This window comes from Gossypium raimondii, chromosome 3 (genome assembly GCF_025698545.1).
Source record: "Gossypium raimondii isolate GPD5lz chromosome 3, ASM2569854v1, whole genome shotgun sequence".
NCBI classification, from domain to species: domain Eukaryota; kingdom Viridiplantae; phylum Streptophyta; class Magnoliopsida; order Malvales; family Malvaceae; genus Gossypium; species Gossypium raimondii.
Window position 1 is genome coordinate 62,199,513 of NC_068567.1, and position 24,917 is coordinate 62,224,429.

The 24,917-nt window shown below is 30.3% G+C and overlaps 2 protein-coding genes and 1 pseudogene across 2 annotated transcripts; 2 read left to right on the top strand and 1 right to left on the bottom strand.

Moving 5' to 3' along the window:
• Positions 1-9,402: 9,402 nt before the first annotated feature.
• LOC105795420 (uncharacterized) lies at positions 9,403-17,329 on the top strand. The gene is made up of 14 exons (XM_012625037.2): positions 9,403-9,633; positions 13,914-14,025; positions 14,985-15,097; positions 15,223-15,345; positions 15,420-15,628; positions 15,708-15,783; positions 15,875-15,961; positions 16,033-16,113; positions 16,212-16,244; positions 16,348-16,401; positions 16,494-16,535; positions 16,613-16,691; positions 16,938-17,008; positions 17,111-17,329. The coding sequence occupies exons 1-14, from the start codon at positions 9,466-9,468 to the stop codon at positions 17,195-17,197; spliced, it is 1,335 nt and encodes a 444-aa protein (XP_012480491.1). The 5' UTR covers positions 9,403-9,465; the 3' UTR covers positions 17,198-17,329.
• Positions 17,209-20,696, bottom strand: LOC105795418 (uncharacterized; annotated as a pseudogene).
• A 904-nt stretch (positions 20,697-21,600) lies between these two features.
• Positions 21,601-24,022, top strand: LOC105795419 (pentatricopeptide repeat-containing protein At2g17033). The gene is made up of 2 exons (XM_012625036.2): positions 21,601-21,912; positions 22,429-24,022. The coding sequence occupies exons 1-2, from the start codon at positions 21,613-21,615 to the stop codon at positions 23,503-23,505; spliced, it is 1,377 nt and encodes a 458-aa protein (XP_012480490.1). The 5' UTR covers positions 21,601-21,612; the 3' UTR covers positions 23,506-24,022.
• The last annotated feature ends 895 nt before the right edge of the window (positions 24,023-24,917 follow it).

The following is a 24,917-nucleotide window of genomic DNA, read 5'->3' on the forward strand; positions in this document are numbered from 1 at the left end:
GTCATACTAGAAGATTGTCCGACTTTAAAAACAAAGTTAACAAAAATGCATATGTTATAAATACAAGTCACCTCGTAGTTGCCATGCCACATCTTAATTTGAACATCAATTAACATAAATGATTATCATGAATTGATATGTTTGTATCTGCCACCAATGATATCATTATCATTTAATCACGTGAAACCTTATACAACCTTAAATACATCAAATAATATATAGTAAAAAAACGAGTCGGTTTAAACTTGAGAATCCAAGTTGCCATGAACTCGATCGAGAAGATAGAGTTAGTGCAAACTTGAGAAACTCGAGCTCTAACCCGCTCGAAAAACCTCTCTCCTAGGACTAGGAGGAGACAAGAGCCAAAACCCTAAGCATAATTATTATTCCGTGAAAAACATGGCCTCTCGATACGGAAAAAAGGAAGGGCGACCGGCGAAAGAAGTGGCAAAGCAAGTGTCGACGAGGGGGGAGGGCGAAGGAGATGGATGAATGAAAAGAAGGGTGGGGAGGAAAGACATGAGCTAGGTAACAAAATTAAATCAATAACAAATCAATTTGGGTTTTGAAGGAAAAAAATATGAATTTTTTATCACTATTCTTTATGTTTTTTTTTTAAAAACTAAAATCTTCATTCCTCAGGAATGCTTTGAAGCTCAGGGCTCCAACAATGGCGGCTCTTCTTTTTAATTGCATTAGACCTTAAAAGCTGCTTCTTTCGCAAAAGATTCAAGCGTTCTTCAACAGAAATCGAAGGTGGTGATGATTGGTAATAATAATTATTATTATTCTTACCAGTACCACCATTGATTATCCCCAGCATTTGCCTCAAATCTTGCTTCTTCACTACAATCTTCACCCTCAAAGTACCATTTTCGTGGATATGAGAGACGACACCACCTCCACGATTGTTGCTAGCATTCGCAATGGCTTCCAGCAAGTAACTATTATTACTACTTCTTGTTAGAGATTTCTGGTTTCGACTTTTTGATTGTTTGAATTCTCTCTTCGGTGATGCTTTTCCTTCCATTTCTTTTTTCAATGTCGAAGAATTAACGTTTAATGCTTACGGTGTTTATATACTTATCCGCCATGGAAACAAACACGTATAAATGCAAGGTTGGCAAATTAATAAAGACTTTAAAAATTGAGGGTATAAAAGTAGTTGATCATTGCTGGTAGAGTACCAAAATTGTCTTATTTTAAAGCTTAGCTGAGGAACATTTGCATGTGCCATTCTATCTAAAAGTCAAAATCAACATACTCCTACTTTCGTTAAAAAGATTGTTTATTATATCAGTTCTTTTTTTTTATGTAATATCTAGAACTATTTATAGTCTCTTTCAACCATTAAATAAGAGGATAATGAGCTTTAGTGTACTCGAATTCACGTCTTCTTGTACTAGCAACAATACCGATATCAATCGAGTTAAGACTCAATCGACCAAGTACCCTTTATTTATTAATTTGTTGGGTTAATTGTACCTCAAATCTTTAAATTATGATCTGAACTTTGAATTAGTCTCAAATTTTATTAGGATTAGTCTAGTATCAATATCATGTATAGTTACCCTAATCTTGTCGAGTCTAAAATGTAGACCTTAAATTTTACCTAAATATATTCATATTTATAAATGGCTAACTCAAACCCGTTTAGAATTACTTATGTTTCAAAATATAAATTATCATTTAATATATATTAATTGTATATATCTTTTACTATAATTATATATTTATTATTTTATTAAAGTTTTGAAAATAAACAACTTAATATATATTCTAATATTTACATTATATAATGTATAGCATTTTTTTCTTATGATATAACTTACATAGCTTATAAAAAAACTTGAAACAGATGGGGCTCAGGTTGAATATTTAAATTCGAGCTCGAGCTACATTTTCTAGGCTTAATAAATTTGTCCAAATTAAGGGTCACAATTTGGATTGCGAATTTGAATAATTGTGAATATCTTATTCAGATATGATGGATTAGAATTTTAAAATTACTATCCATTGTAGATTAGGAGCAAATGTGGACAGGTATATTGACTATCCATCATACAAATTTGAATTATTACTTGTTCAGATAAGAGATGCGTATTATATTCAAATATCTAAATCCACTAATTATCTGAACTATTATTTAAACTCCGTGCTTAGTTGGTGTCACGAGTCAATTGAGTAATATTATTTGAGGGTATTTTAGTCTTTTACTTTAAAAAAACCAATAAAAATATACATATGATGGGATTCAAACCTACATCAATTGTATTCGTAAAACGTTTGATTTACTACACAACTACAGCTTTAGTTTGATATTTTTTATATTTTTATTTTTATTATGCACAATTTATTATATTCATCAGTTGTATATATCTATACTATTATTTAAACTCCTGATTAAGTTAGTGTCACAAGTCAACGAACACCAACTCGGTTAAGAAATTACAAGAATGCCCTTCTATAATTAAAATAAGTAATATTATTTGATTGAGTTGTTGTCACAAATTAACTCGACACCGACTCAAGATTGATGACAACACCATGATAAACAACTTAATCTATTTTTTTTATTTTAATAATGTACATATTTCATGTGTTATTATTAATTAGTTTCAAACCATAAGTTTCATTAGTTATTAATGTATGTTATCACACATTTGTATATACATTAGTAAAGGTAAAATTGTACTTTGGCCTCCCCTAGAATTATAAAAATTCAATTTAATCCTTTAAAAATTAGAAAGATATAGACTATAAAAATTTAAAATTTCATTCGGCCCCCCCTAAAAAGTTGTTCTGGCTTTGCCCCTGATTGTTGGTACAAATTTGTTTACAATTTTATCGATGTGTTCAAATATATCCATACATCATATTCGACTTGACATTTTAATACTTAAATTGACAGATAAATTGAGTATTGATACTTTAATGGTTTAGTTAAAACATTTTGAAATTTAAAAATTAATTTATAAACTACGAAGTAGCTTCCGGGCATTTGATGCAATTAACCCTTTATTCATTGACAGCTTGATAATAAACGTAGCGAAATGCAGCCGACTATTTACATGCAAAAATAAATAAAAATAAAACCTTGTTTGTTGAGCTGGAAAATGCTCAACTCGTTTACGTTAAGGGAAGGGGTGCTTAGGCCTTTATAATATAATGAATCACCAAAGTTATATGAAATAAATATTATTTTGGAATTCTAGAATTCGAATTTCGTTATTTTATTTTATTTTTGTGATTCTTTTTGGTATTAAAAAAAAAAAGAGTAAAGGTGGGGATGGCATTTTTTAGGACGACAGACAGGGTGGGTGACCATATTATTTTTCAAAGGAATGTTTAAGATAGGAATTAATATAGGTCTAAATTGAAAATGGTCAAATGGGGTTGAGCTGTATAACAGCTGTGTGTGTGGTCAATTAATTCTTATCTCAGCTAACACCAATTCGGATATATATTGAAAATCATGATGTACATGAATTCTTGTTTTTGTCTTAGAAATGGAATGAGATGGAATCTTTGGAATCGCCAAAGTGTTGGTTGTGAGTTCGAGTCGTGTTAGTCGTATTGTCGTTAGGGTTTTAACTTTTTCTTTATAATTTAAAAAAATAGAATAAGATGATCACCACTTATAAAATCAATTATCATTCTTTTTTTTAATTGAATTTTGGGTTCTTTTTTTATTGTTTAATTAATACTTTTGAAAATGAATGTTGTTAATAGAGTTGTTGATGGATCGGATTATTCGTCTAAGTTTGAAGGGCCCGTTCGAAATTTTGGAGGATTTAAGTGAAAATATTGGGCTTGAATAATGGACTTGGACAAAAAAATTATACCGATTTAAAATATGATTCGAGCTCAAGCTTAAAAATTCAAGCCCGAGCTCGACCCGACCCTTTGTTTTTAGTTTGTAAGATTTTATATTATGTTTTTCTTTTACATATTATGTAATTTATAACAAACAAAAATTAAATTTATAACAGTAATACTACTATAATGTAAACATTAAAAAAGTTAAGATAACTATATATAAAATTTAATTAATATAATATATAAAATTATTAAATATCAAATTAAAAATAATATATTTTTTAAAATAATATGGGCAGGCCTAAAATGATTTTGATTTAGCTATTTACAAATATAGACGGGTTTGGACAAAACTTTAGGCTCATATTTTAGATTAGATTAAACTTGGGCAAGCATAAAGTGTGTTAATTCATGTATAGACCTAGCCCAAACCTAACCTGGCCTATGAACACCTTTACTTGCTAATACAAAAATGAAATTATGGTGTTGGTTCACTCGAAGGGTGGAGAGTGATTAGGAAGATTGAAAAAATATGGGTATTCACGGAGGATTGAATAGAAAAAAAAAAGGATGAGAGAGAGTTGAAAGTATTAGAGTATAGAGAATGTCATGAGCTCCTAGCTAAATGCTCCTGGGCTTTTAAAGGGTTGTCTCTGATCATTCTCAATGTGTTATGTGTTCCCATGTATTAATTTTGGACTCTCTAAGGATTTAGCTTACGTATTGATATCTTTTCATTATAGGTATGATCATTTTGAAAAGTTTAGCCTTTATGTAAGCAATCCTTAAAAGGTTGGGACTTAATTTGAGCATTTAGCATGAAAAAATATGTTAAGTTGTCTAAATTTAAATTTTTTATAGAAAACCATTTAAAATATTAAATTAAAAACAATATGTATTTTAAAAAAAATATGGATGGCTTAAAACGAGTTTGAGTTAATCATTTACAAATACAAACAAGTTTATGCAAAATTTTAGGATAATTTTTCAAGCTTGAACTTGGCAACTATTTTCATATTGGAGCTTGAACTTTTTTTAGTCCAAGTTAGGCCTTGAACTTGGCGATTATTCCCGCATTGGGCCTTGAATTTTTTCTCCAAGTTAGGCCTAAACTTGACAATTCTTCCCCATTGGGGCTTGAATTTTTTTGTCCAAGTTAATCCTTGATATTTTCTTAAAACCCTAAAGTTTATACTCTAATGTGAGAACAATCGTCAAGTTCAGGGATTAACTTAGACAAAAAAAGTTTAAGCCCCAATGTGAGAACAGTTGTCTAGTTCAAACCCTAATGTGAAAATAAATATCAAGTTTAAGGCCCAATTCATATCTCAATGTGAGAAAATTTACCAAATTTAGGACTCAAATAATAATTTAACCTTAAATAATATAGATTATTAAATATAGAAAAAGCATTGTGAGCCCAACTTCTACATTACTCGATTCCACTATTTATCTATTGACATGCGTGGTCGCGTGGGCGTACGATATGAACAAATGGTTACAAAGCCCAAAGCAAATAATGAATTTAAAAAGAAAAAGGGGGCATTTTCTAATTTTCTATTCAATCCAACTTCAATAAACATAACACGTGCACTCCAAACATTCTTCTTACTTATTTTTCCCTCACTTTCTCGGGAAAAAATGTTAAAAGTAATTGAAACAGAAGTGGAGATGCTGTGTAAAAAGAAGGTCATGCTTTGAGTAAGAAAAGCATAATTGGAGTTGCTGTTAGTTTATGTATTTTTTTAATAAAAATTGGTAAAAGTATCATGGAGGCCCCTGTATTAAGAATCAGATTACATTTTGTCTCTTCTACTCAAAAAATGGGTAAATTAATCTTTATACATTAGATTAAAGAGCAAATTGGTCATTCTATAAAAAATTGCATCTAGTTCACTGATAAAAATTTGTCATTGTACATCAACATTAAGTACACGTCTCCTTCTAGTTATTTCATTAGCTATGTCAATTTTTATCGATACAAGTGAATGAATTTTTTTAATAAAAATGACCAATTTGCCCTTTAATTTAACATAAAGGACTAATTTATTTATTTTTAGTAGAAGAGCAGATAAAATCATATACCATTAAAGTTTACTTTTGAAATATGAGGCCTATTGGTCGAGTTCTTTTTTTAGTGTGTGAGTTGTACAAAAAATAACTCAATTTCTGCTATTAGTTTCTGTATTGTACGGAAATTGTTGATTTAGTCAATGTATCTTAATTTGAATTTTTTAAAAAAATGAAACTTCAATCTTAATCAAATGATGATTGTTAAGTTCGTTAAGTTAAATTATGCTATTTCAAAATCTTATGCAGCAAAACATATTATCACATGGTCAATATTATGTTAGGTTGTTATTTTCACATAATCCTCACATAAAGACCATGTTATTTTAGTTAATAAATTTAACAACTATCGTTTAAGTTAGGACTAAATTTTTGAAAGTTGAAAACAAATGGACTAAAATTGATAAATTTGGAGAATAGAGACTAAATACACAACTTATAGGACTAATAATAGAATTTGACCTAACAGATTTTATTGCTACCATTAGGATAATAATTAAAATTTCAGAATTTAAAAATACAAAAACTAAAATTGACCAATAGAGTTAATATAATTGAAATATATGAACTAAATCCAAATGTTTCATACAGAAACAAACAACAAAATTTAATCATAAAATTAAAAAGACAGAAAGACTAAATAATTTGATTTTTTGAAAGCAAATTAACCAAAATATTGTTGCTAAAAAGCAACAAATAAAAAGACAATCATGAAAAATTTGAAATTTGTATTAAACCCAAATTCGAATAAATAAAAATATATTAATTATTTGTTCAACAATGTAAATTTCAAACTTTAATCAACATGTACCTCACGAGAAAATTTTTCGGGATCGTAATTAAATTGTATATATTTAAGATAGTAAAATGTAATTTTATTATTTTAATAATTTATATTTTATAATTTTAAATGGTTGAATCAAATTTTTATCATTTTGAGAGATCAAAATACAATTTTACTATTACTAATTTAAAATTGTATAAATTATAAAGAACTTAAATTGGAAATTTACCATTTTAGGTGGCGATGACGCACTGGTTCCTTAGTGGCTCCGCCACTGCCTTCACTCTAAATTAATTGAAAAATATCTTCCGTTAATTAATTTTATATTGACTTATGGGATGCACATTATCTCTTTTTAATTGGGATAACAAATTTTATGGGCCATTAATTTGAATAACAATTATTATTTTTATAAACAATAATTAAATAAATCATGAATAAATGTTTTTGTTATTTTTAGATATAAAACAATTAAACATAAATATTAATACGGTATAATAATAAATTTAGCCTTCAATTTTTATAATTTTTCTCAATTTGATCCTTTTAAGCTAAATTTAATCATTAATCTTTAGAACAATAGCCAAATTGCTATTTATTGACTGAAGTGATGACTAGAATATTAATTTTTAACAATATTGGTGTGACAATCCAAATGGTAATTTTTGTACTTCATGCGACATAGCACAATTTATCTTATATTCTTAAAATTTAAAAAAAGCATGTAGTACACATGACTTGCTATTTGAGTTGTCATGTTTAAAAATTTAATGTTTTATTTTGTATTTCTATTAAGAAAACATTTCAACTTTTTAAAAAGGTCGAGCGTAAAATTTAATTAAAAAAGAATAAAAATCAAATTGATAAAAGATGTAAACATCAATGATTAAATTTATCATTATTCATTTAAATACTCATATTATCAATAAAAATAAAAATAAAAACAAGGTTAGTTATTACTGTTAGCTTCTTATAGGCGCTAATACGCATAGCTAGGTATATAGTTCTTTTTTAACAATCTCATTATAAGTTCTGATCATATCTGTTTTTTTTTAAAATATAATGTCTAGAACTACCCATAATCCCTTCCCAACTCATAAATAGAAACAAGGGATAAGCCAGAACAATTTTTTTGGGGCGAATGAAATTTTAATTTTTTATAGTCTATATCTTTATAATTTAAATGATTAAATTAAAATTTTATAATTCTAGGGGGCCAAAGTGTAATTTTATCTTTACTAATTTAATTTTTTTTTTAAATTCCATTTTAAGGGGGGCCGAGGCCACTACCAGCCCTTCTTGATTCACCTCTGAATAGAAGGATGATGCGCTTCGATGCATTCGAACCCAAATCCTCTTGCATTAGTAACAATACTCATACTAATCGAGTCAAGACTTAATCTACTATAGGTTTTACTAAATATTTATTTTTGTACTAATTAATATAATCTTATTAAACCCTTATAAATTAATGTTTTTTAGTGAGATATTTATCAGTCAAATTCAAATATAGTTGGGAGGCAGACGTTTTTGCATCTTCCGTTAATTGTCAATTTTAAAGAATAAAAAAATCGAAGGGGAAAGAGAAACAAAATATCCAACGTGACGTCATGAATGTCTCTCCCTCTATCTCCTTTATTATTTTAAGGTTTAATTGTGCCTTCAGTCACTATACTTTTAGGATTTTTGAAAATTAGTCAATTCTTTTTTTTAATTTTAGGAATTTATTCCATCTATTTTGATGATTTAAAATTAAATTCTAATTGATAACATATTATTTGACTCTTGTTAAATTTAAATTTACGTTATCTATTGGATTTTAATTTTAAATCAGAAATATGAATATTAAAACATCACATTTTCATATTTAAGAGAAATTCATTGACAATGTTATTAATTATACTTTGATCTTCAAATCTAACAAGTAGAGAGTAGGGTTGAAGCCAAAAATTTCATGTTGGGGGTCAAGATAAAATAAAAAAAAATTTAAGAGGGTCCATAGGTAAAAAATGTTGTTAAAATGGATTAAATTAAAGTATTTATTTTTGGAGGGCCACATATGAAAAATATTGTTTAGCTAAAGCTGGAAAGAGGATTGAATTGAACTATTTATACTTAATAGGAAATAAAAGTGAAACTATACCATTTAGCTACTGGGAGCCAAGGTCCACCTCTCTCGGCGTGGTCCTGGTAGGAGACTAAATTATTGGAAGAAAAGGATAAAGTAATATTTAGTCCCTCAACTTGCTTACCTTAGTCCCAAAATTGTTTTTTGTTCGCATTAATCTTGGAATTTAGTAGTTTTTCTCGATTTAGTTCTTGATTTGGATTCCGTTAGGTATGATAATGTGGCACTCCAAGATTGTGTCAAGTCATCTCTTGAGTTTTTTTTTTATAATTTTCAATAGTTTTTGGTATTTTCTAGATTTTAGATATATACATTTTTAATTTTTAGGTGATGACGTGGTACAATCTCATAGTATTACATCATCATACCATGATAGAATCCAAGTTCAGTGACCAAATTGAAAGAAAATTTCCAAATTCCGAGACTAATTTGGACCCAAAAAACAGTTTAAAGACCAAGTCAAAGAACTAAATGTTACTTTATCCCTAAAAAGCCTAATTATAAAAAATTAAAGAATACGAGGATTGATTCCATGATTAAACCTCAATTTTAAATATAACAGTACCAAAGTAGTGTTGCTCAGCACTATATAGGAGACTTCACTTTTTTTCATTAAGTCCAAAGAAAGAAAAAGAAACATCGAGAGGAAGAGAGAGAGAGAGAAATGGAGAAGAAGGTGAAAGCTTTAAGTCATCTATACGTGACGGTGTTCTTGTCGGGTTTTGCGAGCTTTATAGTGGTTCCGGCCATAACCGACGTCACCATGTCCGCACTTTGCCCCGGCACCGATGAATGCTCCCTCGCCATTTACCTCTCTGGTTTCCAGCAAGCTGTACGTTTTCTTCTTTGTCTTCGTATTTTTTTAACCTAATTTTTTAATTTCCCCTTCAATTTCACACCTCAAATTTCTGCGAAATTGCAGTTTTTTTTAAATATATGTTTTCTGTGTTCATAAGTTTAATTTCTTCCTCTCGATAAAATTACAACGAAGATCCCTTTATTAGGAGTGAAATTGTATTTTGCCTTCTCAACTTAAAAATGGGTAACTTATTCTTTTTAAATAGGTAAATTAATTCTTTCTATTAAAATTTAGTCTTACACTAATTTTTAACAGCAAAAATAAATGTAATTGTTAACCAGGGCCAACTTACTTTCTAATCTAAATGCATAAATTAATTTATCCATTTTATCTCTTCCTCTATTTTCTTAAAAGCATAAAAACTTCATTAAGGTTTAATCGTAAATTTTATCTCTCAACTTTTTGAAAATTAAGAAATTAATCCTTTTATATCTAATTTGGCATTATCGTTAAATTAATGATTATTCTTTTTCCAATTTTGTGAAGATTAAATTTTAATAGGAAAAATTGATGAAATTTTTACAAAAATAGATTAATTTAATTTTTAATCTAAAGTATGTAAATTATTTTATCTATTCTTTTAGTAGAATAAGTAAAATACAATTTGAGTTTTAGTATAAGGGTTTCCATGGCATTTTTACCTCTTTCTCTCATTTATTAAAAGCATAAAAAGAGATTAAGGTTTAATCGTGAATTTCATCTCTCAACTTTTGGAAAAGTAAGAAACTAATCCTTCTATTTTAATTTATCTAATTTTGGTATTATCGTTAAATTGCAGATAAATAAATCAGTAATTTAATAATTTATACGAAGCAAATTGGTTAAAAAATAACAGTTCTGCACTAGTTTCTTAGTGTTTTAAAAGTATAAGAACCAAATTTTAATAAATTAAAATAAAATGGTTAATTTTTAAATTTCTTGTAAAATTAAGGGATGAAATTCAAAATTAGCCAATTTTAATACATAATCTACGGTTATGCTCGAACATGTCAGGTCGTTGTACACGCCAAGTTCCCACCATAAATCTACGTGTCGCATTCCACTAGTACTAGTTTAAATTTAGCGCCCGGTTTCCCGGATATTTCCATAATCCAGGACAATGATTTTTCAAATTTTTTTCTTTTTCTTTTATAGATATATTTTATTTAACTTCATTTATTTTTTTAATTATTATGTGATACATTGAAAATGAAATTTTATTAACTTTATAAATTGAATTAAAATCTTTTAGGTGTTTCATTTATTTATTATCTTTTAAAATATAAATTAAGGATATACGAGAAATTGATAATTTTTAAATTTGGTTTGTGAAATTTAAAACAATATTAGTTTTATAGATAAAATGACACAATTTAGTGAATTAAATAAAAATATTTTTAAAATTTTATTTATAATTATTATTTTTAAAATATTGCTTTTCTTTTACTCAAATGGGCTTATGAATTCTAATATTTAAAAATTTTCACTTATGTAATATTAAAATTTTATGGATTATAAATTATAATTCATATTTTAAAAGAACGAAAATAAATAAATTTTATGTAATATTTCCTTTCAAAGTTTTTTTAAAATTTTATTTTATAAAAACTCAGTTTCGTAAAGTAAATTCCAATCTCTTTAATTTAATTTGTGTGTTTAGCTAAATTCCAACCTCTTTAAATTTGTTTTATCAAATATTAGTTTTCATGGAATTAATGCTGAAGTTGTCCCTCGTAAACAAACAGATTCCTAATTTTGCAAGGTTCCATTTGGGAAAATTGAAATGTGAGTGCGACTTTTACATATGCAAACAGAGGCATGCATGCATCATTATCACCATCCAACAAAAACCTCTTTTGCTCACTCCACTACTTCCTCCCTCACTATCATCCACACATGTAGTTAAGTATATACATGTATTTTTCGTACTTTTATTTTCATAAATTTATTACTTTTATAGATTTCAAAGTTCAAGTTCAATTGATAACACTATTAAATTTTTTTATTAAATTCGTTGGTATGACGTCTTGAAAAAAAAAAACTCACGTAGTAGCCTTGTAACAAAAGAAATGACATTGGAAAGAATCTGACTTCAATAGAAGAAGTTTAACGCAAGTAGGGGTGAAGCTAGGAAATTGTTTTAGGGGGTAAAATTGAATTTCTTTTAGAGGGGATAAAGTGAAATTTACCATTATACTAAGGACTAGATAAATAATTTTTTATTTTTGAGGGACAAGGCCAAAGCTAGAAAATTTCTTAAGATGGAAAAAATGAATTATAAATTTAGGAGGGATTAAACTGCAATTCTATCATTATTCTAACTTGTATTTTTAAATTCAAAAAGAAAAAAAAATAAAGACATGAATTTTTTAAAATAAAAATAAAAGAACTAAATTTCAAACATACAAAAAGTACATGGACTTAGAACATATATTTAATGTTTGTTGCGTGACACTTGAGAAACATGGGAGCCATCCCAAAAGCTTAATCATTAGATACAAACAACTTGTGACAACTTTGCTAATAGGGACCATTTTCATGTCTTGTCATTTATTGTTCAGTTCAATTTAACATATTTGGAGTTTCTTTCAAACTGAACCAATTAGTCTTTGATTTTGATAAGATTACCCTGCTCCACATTTGTGTGTTTGTCGGTAGATACAGTTTATTACAACATTCAAGTATAAATGTATGTGTCAAATTGTGACTTTGGTCCTTTTACTCTGTTCAAACTTGGAATTTAGTGATTGCTTTTCTAAGTTTCTACATAATTTAGTCTCTTTGTTTTTAAGTTAAAATATGATCCGAGTCTTCATATTATTTATATATTTGGAATTTGGTGAAGCTACTTGAGAGATCCCTGCATTATAGAGATTTGATCCAATTAGTCCTCTATAATTAAATAGATCAATTTAATCCTTTTACTATTAAAAAGAATCAAATAAGTTCAAATTGAAATTGAGTTAACATATACTGGAAATGAAATCATCTGCTTGTAACTGAACTACAATTTAAAAGAATAATTATCAAGACATTTTTTTATATATTAAATGTTAACTTGTTAGAATTTGAATTTATTTGATTTTTTTAATTGTATAAGGGCTAAATTGATCCATTTAATGATAGAGGGCTTGATTTTATCCAGTTCCTATGACACAGGGACCTACCAAAAACTTTAACCTTTGAATTTAGTCTATCTACTTTTCAAGTTTAAAATTTAGTCTTTGTTTTTAAGTTTTTGACATAATTTCTCTTTTATTTTTATTTTATCATTAGTTTATACAATGTGTCAATATGTGATTTTTTCTTAAAACGCATAATGTTGACAATAAATTTTAAAATTGGAAATGGTAATTTTAAGAAAAAAATTTAATGGTGTTAATAATGACATTGGAAAAACAAAGTGCTCAAATTATGTCAATTAAAGTATATAAAGATCAAATCTTAATTTTGAATAAAGTAGAGGATCAAAACAACAATAAAACCAAATAGGTGTGGAAAAGATATGTTTTAGAAAAATAAATAATTTACTTTAAAAATAGATATCATACACGTATATCTCTAGAAAAAAACAAGAGTGGTTTAATCAAAAGAATCTATTACCTTGTTTGGTCTATTAGAAAAACAACAAATATTAATAGAATTTTTAATATTTTCATCCAATCTCATCGATAAAGATTGTATGAAACAGAGATATTATCTATTTTCAATAATTTTATGTCACATCATTAATTTCATTTTGAATTTTAAAATTTTCATTTTCATTTGATTTTTTTCAAAATAAAAATACTGAAATTCAAGATAAAAAATTAATGTGACATAAAACTATTAAAAATAGATACAAATGACATACGTGACGCCCTTATTTCCCTTATTTCTTAAAGAAATCAACAATTTTGTTGCCCACTATCTTTATAGAAAATATTTTTTTCTAAAATTTCATTTATTTATTTTTCAAAATATAATAATTGATAAATGTAGTATATCACACGTCACATAGAGAGCATGAAATAATTAAGCTCACAACACAACGTCCTTGTGAGCACATCCATGTTAATATTTGCTCTATAATGGCATCATTAAAAATAATAATAAATTAAAAATCACTATTCTATTTTAATAAAATATAAGAAGAATTGTGGTTTTAAGTTGGGTGAATAACTTGATATTTAATTTTGAGTTTAATTGAAATAGAATTGAAAAAAACTTGTCTCGACCCATTTCACTTAATTGTTATTTTTATATGAGACTCTAATGTGATGGGACACATGCAGGTGATAGGAGTTGGGACCGCTCTAATGATGCCACTTATTGGAAATTTGTCGGATCAATACGGAAGAAAATCACTCCTTACGTTGCCTATGACTTTGTCCATAATCCCTTTCGGTATGTATGCCACACATGAACACACATTTCATTGCTTTCATTGTCTCAATAGTAACCAATTGCTATTTCATCACCACTTTGTATATATATATATATCATATTTATGTATTGAATATGAATATTTAAAGTAAAAATGAACACTCTTGATAACCTAATGTTTCGTAAAGCATGCTTAGGTAGGTTGTGCATGTTCGTGCCATTTCTTTTGCTATAACCTTATGCTGCATACATTTTTAAGATATTACACTAGCACAAGTGGTTTAACGGGTGACATTAGAATTGTCATGTATAGTCTTATTTAATGATTCCACTCCTCATGATATAAGGTTAAATTCAACTCACATATTAAATTGAATCTACGATCGAGTTTATCTATAAAAGCCTACTACAGAGAAGAATCACATGCAAAAACCTCTGGAAAACCACCCCTCACCAAGATTAACGACTTTCCACACCTCTGTGGCAAGAACTGCATTTGTCACAGTGACTCCATACTGTGTAAACAACCATTACAAGCCACCCACATCCTAGAAAATCTAAGCAAATCAAAGAATTTTTTACTTTCCTTTTTTTTTTTAAGACAAAAGATTTATATGTTATGTAAATCGCATTCAAATTAAGTCCTTTTTTTAACTTTTGAATAAATAAAAATTTTACATTTTTAGTCCTTTAAAAAATTAATAACGTAATTTAGGTATTTTAATACAAAATTTTATAATTTTATCCCACCCTTTTTAAATAAAACTTCTGATATCCCCCTTACCTTGCTCTATATATAAGCTTTCCGCACTTCTCTCCCATGAACTACACCCATCACAACAACTTTTCACACCCTTTACGATGTAAACTGTCACTACAAGACACCCACATCCTTAAAAATCTAGCAAATCAAAGAGTTCTATTATTTTTAAGACAAAAAGATTGATGCGTTATGTAATATGTCTTATTTTTTCATGCAGCTGTATTGGCATGCAGTACAGCAACCAATTATTTTTATGCCTATTACACACTCAGGACACTCACTGCCATGATCTCCGAAGGCAGCATTAACTGCCTTGCGCTTGCTTATCTGGTAATTAACCTCTAAATCATCATTAACTGCTTTGTAATTTTGGTACCAATGCACATGTTCACAAGCTGTTTAATGATGAAAAGCCAAATATATAATATCTTTAACACGATTACGATGTATTGCAGGCAGACAACATATCCGATACCCAACGAGCATCTGCATTCGGTATTCTTGCAGGTATAAGCTCAGGTGCCTTTGTATTTGCAACACTCGCAGCTCGTTTCCTGTCCGCCGGTTCTACATTTCAGGTTGTTTTTTCCCTTTCTCTACAACCTCTAAACTTCACCTTTCCTCATTGTTGAACCTGAAAATTTCTTTTCAGGTTGCTACATTTGTATCAATGCTTGCAGTAGTTTACATGAGAATATTCCTCGAGGAAAGTATACCAGATCGAAACGACAGTATGACACAACCGATCTTGAAAGAAACCGAAGGTGTGATTCAAAAAGATGGCAATGTTGATACAAGAAAGATGCCTGTATTCAAGACCATTCCGTCCTTGAAAGACATTATTCGCTTGATAAAGAGCAGGTATCTGTTTACTCCTGAGATATTCTTTAAATTATATCAATGTCAGCAGAAAATGACCGATCAATGTTTGTAATTTCAGTCCATCATTTTCTCAAGCAGCAATTGTTGCTTTCTTCCAGAGTCTTGCAGAGGGTGGAATGATATGTTCGATAATGGTATATGCCCTTCGTTTTCGGTAATTTGTACCTAAGCTAACATTTCTTGTAAATAAAGACTCATATAGTTCGAAAATTCATGATCCTGCAGTACTATTTAAAGGCTCGTTTCCACTTTAACAAGAATCAGTTTGCTGATTTGATGTTAATTGCCGGAATTATATCGACCGTTTCACAGGTACGAACGTTGTCAATACATTTCGCATAACTATTTTCGATTCTTATATGTTTTGAATTGTATTTTTGCAGTTGTTTATCATGCCCTTATTGGTTTCTCCTATAGGAGATGGAAGGTTGCTTTCAATAGGACTCTTAGTTAGCTGTCTAAATGTAAGAGTTGTTTTTTTTTTCAATATTTTATAACATTATAGTCATTTCTTGGAAGACAAGCAACTAATGAAATTTTACCTGGTTTTTTTTTCTTGCAGTCCATTTTTAACAGCTTGGCCTGGTCAGCTTGGGTAATTTCAAAACCCGGAGTTTAACTTAATCGGATCATACAGTGGTTCCCATTCATCCGTATTTATACCTCATTTACTTCGAATGATTCGATTTTTGCTGCAGGTTCCTTATGCAACTACTGCATTATCTATTGTAATGGTCTTTACAACACCATCTGTAAGTTTCTTTTTGCCATTTCATGGTGAAGCTTTTGTTCTATTACTTGAAAACAATGGCTATTGATTGAATCTTAATTATGAATCATACAGTTACGTAGCATCATTTCGAAACAAGTCGGCACCACGGAACAGGTAATTGGATCGGATCTGTCCTGTTTCTGAATCCTTTTTCTTCATGCATGAACTTCTAACTGGTTTTTGTAAATCAGGGGAAAGCTCAAGGATGCATATCAGGTGTGACTTCCTTGGCCAACATCATTGCTCCATTAATATTTAGTCCTCTTACAGGTTTGTAAAGATTGGTATTTTCCAAAAAATTTATAATTTTTTTGGGTTAATATAACTTTTAGTCCCTGAACTAAACAATTAGATCCACTTTGGTATCAACTTAAGGAACCAGAATAGACCTAATTACCAAATTTAGTACCAAAGCAGACCTAATCGCCAAATTCAAGGACTAAAAATTTTATTAACCCTTCTTTTAACTGTTGAACCTCAATTGACCATTGAACATTTCCTTTATGTTCATCCCAGCATTGTTCCTATCTGAAGAGGCACCATTTCATTTCCCTGGGTTTAGTATCTTGTGCATTGCCATCACATTGGTACGAACTTTTTTTACTTGGTAAAAAAGTAAATAAAGTATTTTTTTACCACTGTAAATTTGGTCTTATGCAACTAAAACAACTTTTTTTTTCATTCAACAGATGATTGCCTTCATTCAGAGTTTGACAATAGGGAAGACTCCTTCGAATTCAAGGGATGAAAACTGCAGCAATAGCATGGAGGTTTAGACAGGAGAAAGTTATAGAAAAATGTATTATTGCTTTATATAAATATGTAAATACACGAGGAAAAAACTCGAATACGAAAACCCTAATGTTGAACGTAGAAGCTGTTTGTTATGTACAAGTATAGTTACGAAACAGGTTGCTACCGCATTATGATTCAACTAAATAAGTCCACCAGACCGGAGACATTGCCTCCATCGTCCAAAGAAGCATCACTGTTGATGTTGAAAGTCAACATTAGATCCATAAGTTCTTGCCTTTCGGATTGCCATGAAAGTAACTGCAACATCAGGTCTTGGAGTGAAGTTATTCGGTTCACCCGGCCACTAGATTTCGATTTCAACTGGAGACTGAAAATGCAAAATTACAATCATCATTAATCATTAGCATCATTATAACTAGAAAGATTACTTTGTGCATCGTCATTGCTATCATCGCCATCATTGTCATCATCACCGTCATTATCATCATCGGACCAGGTCAGGTTCGAGTTGAGTTTTCGATTCGGGGCAGAATTGACAACTCTGCCACTGGCGCATCATTGTCCTCATCGTCGTCATCACCATCACCATCAATAGCTTTAAAAAGATCATCATCGTCGTCATTATCATCATCATCTTCTTCTTCACCGTTCTACCAATCTAAAGAGAACAAATGACAGGAAGCTCGTTTTCAAACTTTTTGCAAAGAAGTAATAGCAGAAAGATCATCGGACCAAGTCAGGTTTGAGTTGAGTTTTCGATTTCGGGGCAGAATTGACAACTCTGCAACTGGCGCATCATTGTCCTCATTGTCGTCATCACCATCATCATCAATAGCTTTAAAAAGACCATCGTCGTCGTCGTCATCATCATCATCATCATCATCTTCTTCTTCACCGTTCGACCAATCTAAGGAGAACAAACGACGGGAAGCTCGTTTTCGAACCTTTTGCAAAGAAGTAATAGCAGGGAGATCAGCTCCTTTGCTTCTGATACATCTTTAGAATGGAATTGTGGATATTGCCGACAAATCCGTGAGAAAATTAAGCTATCTTATTTATTACTAAAGTAGTAATGCCAGTTATATTATTCTTCTTTCAATAAGAGATTAGGATGAGGCATACCTGTCTGGTGTTTGTCGGAAGAACAGCTTTTTCGATGGCCATCGGAGTCCATATTTTGATATCACGCTCGATTCCACAGCTAGCAAGAACTGTCAGTATGAGGATGAGATTCGATACAGTTGACCACATGCTTATCTGCTTCCATAACACGAACTAGCTCTCCGCCTTTCTTCTTCCAAATAAATATTCAGCCACAGTCTGACCCACTAACCACATACTCGGATTTTAGTCCAAAGAAGTTCACACCTTTCACCGTCTGACAGTTTCTTTGTCACTTATAAACTTGCAGATCAGCATCCATAGCAGCAAGTTCTATTTCACTTGCTTCACTACATGCAGACCATGATGATGATGGGACTGGATTTTGCTCCAATCCGATATCTCGCATAAAGAGATAGATGAACTAGAAGCTCGCTCTGATCTGAAAAGGCCAAGCCTGTTATTCCAACTTGATACTCACCAATCAAAAGCCGAGGACAAAAACGATCAAAAGGTAGACCAAAATCAGTTGAGCCATCCGACTTATATTTACGTAGATCATAAAGGCGAGTATACTCATCAGATCCTCCAAGTGCAAAGAGATTTGGGTTCCTTGGATCAATCATGATAGCATTGAGGTTGATAATTCGCGTGTAAACCCTGCTATCGTCAATTGGACAGCATATGAAAAGTTTGGTAGCTGTTGCAGTTCGGAGATCGATCTGAAATGCAAGTGATAGCGTAATAGAGCCATATTAAAATCCAGACAAACAAATCAGGCTATTAGAGAAAATGTCATCATACAACAAAAAGGAAAGAGTACAATAACAAGAGAGTGCAGCATTGAAATTATGTTCTTCCATTGAAGAAACCGCTTTATCTGCCAAACAGCCCTGGATAAGAAAATAGGTAAAGAAAACATAGGAAATGATTTTGCAGTTAAAAATAACTCACATGCTGCACTAATCCGTCTTCGCCGCAAGTATAAAATATATGAGGGCTTCCTGGTTCGATGGCCAATTTATAAGCTTGTCTTGTCCCTGATGTTGAGCCAGCACCCTAGTTTCGACTCCACGTTCCAAAATTTGAGCATGTCGAAGCTGCAATTAATTAACAGCTCCACTAATTCACTAAATCAAGGCCTTTGATTAAGCACACGATGCATGTTATCTGCATTGCACCCAAATTTGCGCATAACGGGACAAGATTCAAGTAGCAAATTGATCCTAAATAAGAAATTCACCTCCCCATCTGCAGCACAGATAACCAAGCTGCGATCATCCGTGTAAGGCATGAATTTTGCTTGCAAAACATCGTTGAGATGACCTGACCGGAAAGAAAGCTTGGTATGCCCTGTTTCCCAATCCCATAAAAATAACCTGCGTGTCATCGGAGCCTGAGACTAAAACATTGCCATCGGCATTAAAGCTCACAGTGTTGACACAACCTTGGTGCTTGTCAAGTTTCTTGTAAATGTCAAGCCGGAGCACAAGATCCTGGAGCATAAACCAATTAACAAATAAATACCTAAGTTTGCTATGCATTTGCGTGCCAGTCTATCGGACTTGGACTAGTACTATGAACATATTATCAAATCCAAAACAATGTAACAAGCAGTAAAAGTACCATTGAAGTCCCTATAGTAGGAATCAAAGTGCATTTTCCCCTTCTACTAAAAACATGGGCAAATTAGTACCTATTTGTTAAATCAAAGAGCAAACTTGTCCTTCTATTAAAAATTCTATATTTTCTTATTATTTAGTCAAACACACCCGTTTTAAAAATAGATAAAATTTTTAACATAAAAGACCAGCTCATTGATAACGGTGATAAACAACAAATGCACCAAATGACAGTAACAATGCGCATTGAAATGGCCAGTGCAATTACTAAAAGAAAATTTGCTCACTTCCAAGAAAATTTTGAAAGAAAAAGGATAAAAATTTTCTGATACAATCCAAGTAAAAGAAGACCATTTTATTACTAATCATCATGATTCGGCAGTCATCATTTACTTTTACAACCCCAAAGCAATAACAGTTTATAAATCAATAAGATCAACTAAAATCTCCCCTAAATTACATTCACACACTATCAGTTACATAAAAAAAAAATCTCCCCAAATCATTCATTCGCTGAAAACACAATTGAAAAGACACCACAAAATAAATAAAGAACAAGAAATATGAAAAACGGGCATATTAGACCTCAGAAGCAGCAAGGCGTTTAACGAAATTCCTAGCCGAGATTTCCCCTACTTCACGTTGCCAAACATCAACCACCGCCTTGTCTAAGCTGATCCTTGCCCTTTTATTGCTCATTATCGATTAAAAGCAAAAGGAAAAAAAGCAATTTTTTGAGGAAATACTTTTTTCTCATTAAAGAAAGGAAAATAAAAGTACTAAATTCTCATTTGAAACCCAAAAAGGAGCTTAAATAGGTTTTTCTTTTTTAAAGAGACAAAAAGGGATAGTTAAATGCTTTGGAATTTGTTGGTAAAATTTCCTCCTCAATCCCTCTCAAATGTGAAATTATTAATTGGTCTCTTTTAAAACTTTTAGAATAATTTAATATCCGTCCATTTTGGAAGTGAATAATAAGGAAAATTAATCATGGTATAATTATATATAATTTTGATTGATATAATAATAAGTTTAGCCCTCGATAATAACATATTTTATCAATTTGATCTTAATTCTAAAAAATTCAACAAATTTAGCCTTAAAACTTACTGTAAGATCTTGTGGGATCCTTTTTAAACTAATGGTTGTGGTTAAAAGACAACAATGAAGAGATTATAACCGTTTGATCAAGCCACGTCATAAAATTATGTTGTGACTTGGAATTTTGTTAAATCGATTACCAAATAAGTTGCTTTCTTTGGACATCAATTTCTCTTTTAGTGTTGAAACTAGTTCAATTAGTTAAAAAGAAAACTCACATTTCTCCTTTTTTACCGAATAGGTATTTATTTTCCTTGATTTTATTTCAACTATTGATTTAAAAGTATCTCACCAAATTTCATTGTAATTTCATCTTTACATAAACGCTACGGACATTTACATAGGCTTTGTTAAAATTGGATTAAATTGACAGAATTTATAAATTTTAAGGGATAAATTTATTATTTACTATAAAACATGGACTATTGACACAAATATTTTAGTTTCCCAATTTTAAAACTAATAGAAAATATTTTTTATAGGATTAATTTACTCAATATTAATTATGATGTGTATTGATAATAGTTTGACACGTGGTGTTTTTCAATGGTAAAATTTTGGTACTAAAAAGGAAAGCTTTTTCAAGGTGAACAGATTTAGGAGAGGATCAGATGGTAATAGGAATCTTAACGTTAACTATTCCCTCGTCATGGAACCACCGCCGCCGCCACTGCCTCCGCCCAACTCCACCTCTAATCAAATGTGAAAGCGGAGGAGTGCCACTAACAAAGCAAGCTCACCGCTTCTTCTCTTCATTAACATCCACGGCTGCCGTCGACGACCCCGCCACCGCTAACCGGTTGATAAAGAAATTCGTAGCGTCATCTCCAAAGTCAATAGCTTTGAACGCCCTCTCTCATCTTCTCTCTCCCCGTAATTCTCACCCTCACCTCTCCGCCATTGCCTTCCCTGTAAGTCCGCCGTAAGTTCCACCACTGCAAATTCCATTTTTTTCTTAATTCTAACATGGGGTCGTTTTTTTTTTTTTATAAAAAGACATTTTTAATCTTTCAATTTAGAAATTGAGCAAATTGATACATTTCAGAAAAAATTAAAGCAATTGGGAAGTGAAACAATTAATCACCAAGATATTAATGTTTTGCTTTGTACATTATTTTTATTGATTTAGTAACAAATTTAGTTTTTAAAGTATACATATATGTTGACGCTGAATTTGCTGAATTTATTGAATTTATTAGAATTAAGGTCAAAATGATAAAAATATGTAAGTATCAAAGGCTAAATTTGATATTATATTAATTAAATTTATGTGTAATTGATGGAAAATATTAATGTAGCCCTTAATTGTTCACTTTTGAAATGCAAAGATCAAATTGTTTCAATTTTTTTAGAGGGATTAATTTTCTCAATTTCGAATTTGAGAAATACTAGAAAGGGTTTTTTTATCTTTCTTTTCTTTTTAACAGTTGTATACTAAAATAAGTGAAGCATCATGGTACAATTGGAACCCAAAGCTAGTTGCAGATTTAGTTCCATTGCTTGATATACAAGGTAAGCACGATGAATCCCAAGCTTTAATTTCTCAAGTTGTTTCAAAACTCAAGTTTAAAGAGCGAGATCTTGTTCAATTCTATTGCAATTTGATCGAGTCTTGTTCCAAACATGAATCAAAACAAGGGTTTAATGATGCTTATGGTTACTTGTCTGAGCTTGTTAACAATTCGTCATCAATGTATGTGAAAAAACAAGGTTATAAATCAATGGTTAGTAGCTTATGTGAAATGGGTCAACCTAATGAAGCTGAGAATGTAGTTGAAGATATGATAAAAAATGGGGTTAAGCCTTCATTGTTTGAACTTAGGTTTGTTTTGTATGGATATGGAAAAATGGGGTTTTTTGAAGATATGGAAAGAATGGTTAAAAAAATGGAGATTGAAGGATTTGGGGTGGATACAATTAGCTCAAATATGATTCTTTCATCATATGGGGCTTATAATGCACTACCAAAGATGGTTCCTTGGTTGCAAAAAATGAAGGCATTGGAGATTCCTTTCTCAATAAGGACTTACAATTGTGTGTTGAACTCATGTCCTATGATCATGTCATTCGTTCGAGGCTCGGGTGGTTTCCCGGTTTCAGTTTCGGAATTGGTTAATGTTTTGGATGAAGATGAAGCATTGTTGGTAAAGGAATTGGTTGAATCATCTTCAGTGTTGGATGAGGCGATGGAGTGGGATGATTTAGAGTTGAAATTGGACTTGCACGGTATGCATTCAGGTTCGGCTTACTTGATAATGTTACAATGGATCAAGGAGATGAAATCGCGGTTCAGAGTCAAAGAATGTGTGGTTCCTGCACAAATTACAGTTGTTTGTGGAACTGGGAAACATAGTAGTGTTAGAGGAGAATCACCTGTGAAAACATTGATTAAAGCAATGATGGTTCAAATGAAGAGTCCAATGAGAATTGATAGGAAGAACATTGGTTGTTTTATAGCCAAAGGACAAGTTGTGAGGAATTGGTTAATCCAAAGCTTGGATTAATAACATCTGCTATTTGTTTTTAGAGTTTTGGTTGATTTTGATTTTGTTTTGATCTTTGCTGATGCTGGTTTTGGTTTTAGCACCTTCATGAAAATAAAATGGCATGTGTTAAAATCGAGTAGAAGTACATGGAGGCCCTTGGGTTAGATTGCATTTTGTTTTTTTTATTCAAAAAATAAGTAAATTAGTCCTTGTACATTAGATTAAAGAACAAACTCGTCTTTTTTTGTTAAAAATTTTACTCATTTTTACTGTAAAAAACTGGCGTAGCTGATGAAATAATCAGACAATTTCATGAGATGTGCCATGTGTATTTCATGTAAGTGGATAGAGTTTTTAACAAAATGATCAGTTTGTTCTTTAATCTAATGTGTAGAAAATTAATTTACTTATTCTTTGAATAAAGGGTGTAAATATGATTCGATTCCGATCTTCCATGATACTTTTACCATGGTTCAAATAACATAGATGTAAATTCATGAATGAATAACATACATCTAGTAACTTTAAGACTATACATCCAACATTATAGGTAAATTCTATGCATGAAAACGCATACATACAGGTTTCTATAATGCCAGGCATAAAAAATCAATTATCAGAATGGTTAATAAGAATGAGGTGTGTTCGGGTGGGACTTGGTGTTTATTTGGTGTTTTCATTGTAAGATCTTTAAAGGTTTTATATGAAATAAAATTTAGGTGAAAATATGCCATAAGTCCTTATATTCTTCAAAATTTTAGAATTTAGTTCTTATACTTTTATTTTTGAGAATTTAGTCTCTTTTCAAAATGTTAACACTATTAAATGCTTATGTTAGATTTAATTTAATCACAACATTTTTTAATTATATCATTGTCAAGTGAGTTTTTATTATTATTATTTCAAAATGTCACAACAACAAATTTAACAAAAAATTTAACAATGTTAACAATTAAGCTTGAATTTTGATATCTAAAAAGTAGATCGACTAAATTTTTAGAAATAGAAGTATAATGGCTAATTTCAAATTTTAAAAAAGTAGAAAGACTTGGAGCATATTTTAATCTAAATTTTACTTTTACTGAGCTCCAAAAACAATCTATTATCACTTATCTTTATTACATAAAAAGAATTTATTTATTTTATACAACACCTAAAATTACCTAGATTAACAATAATATTAGTATCAATCGAGCTAAGATTTAATTGATATTCCAATAGATATATATATTGACATATCACATCATTTAATATAATCTTAGAATACACGTATACTAATGCATTCAATACAATATTAACACACATATATACATATAACCACATGCATACAAACACATTTTCCACACTTGCATACAAGTTCTATACTTGTTCGTGAGTCGAGTTATGTGTTTAAGTCTATACTTGTTTAAGTAAAATATTAAGTTCAAAAA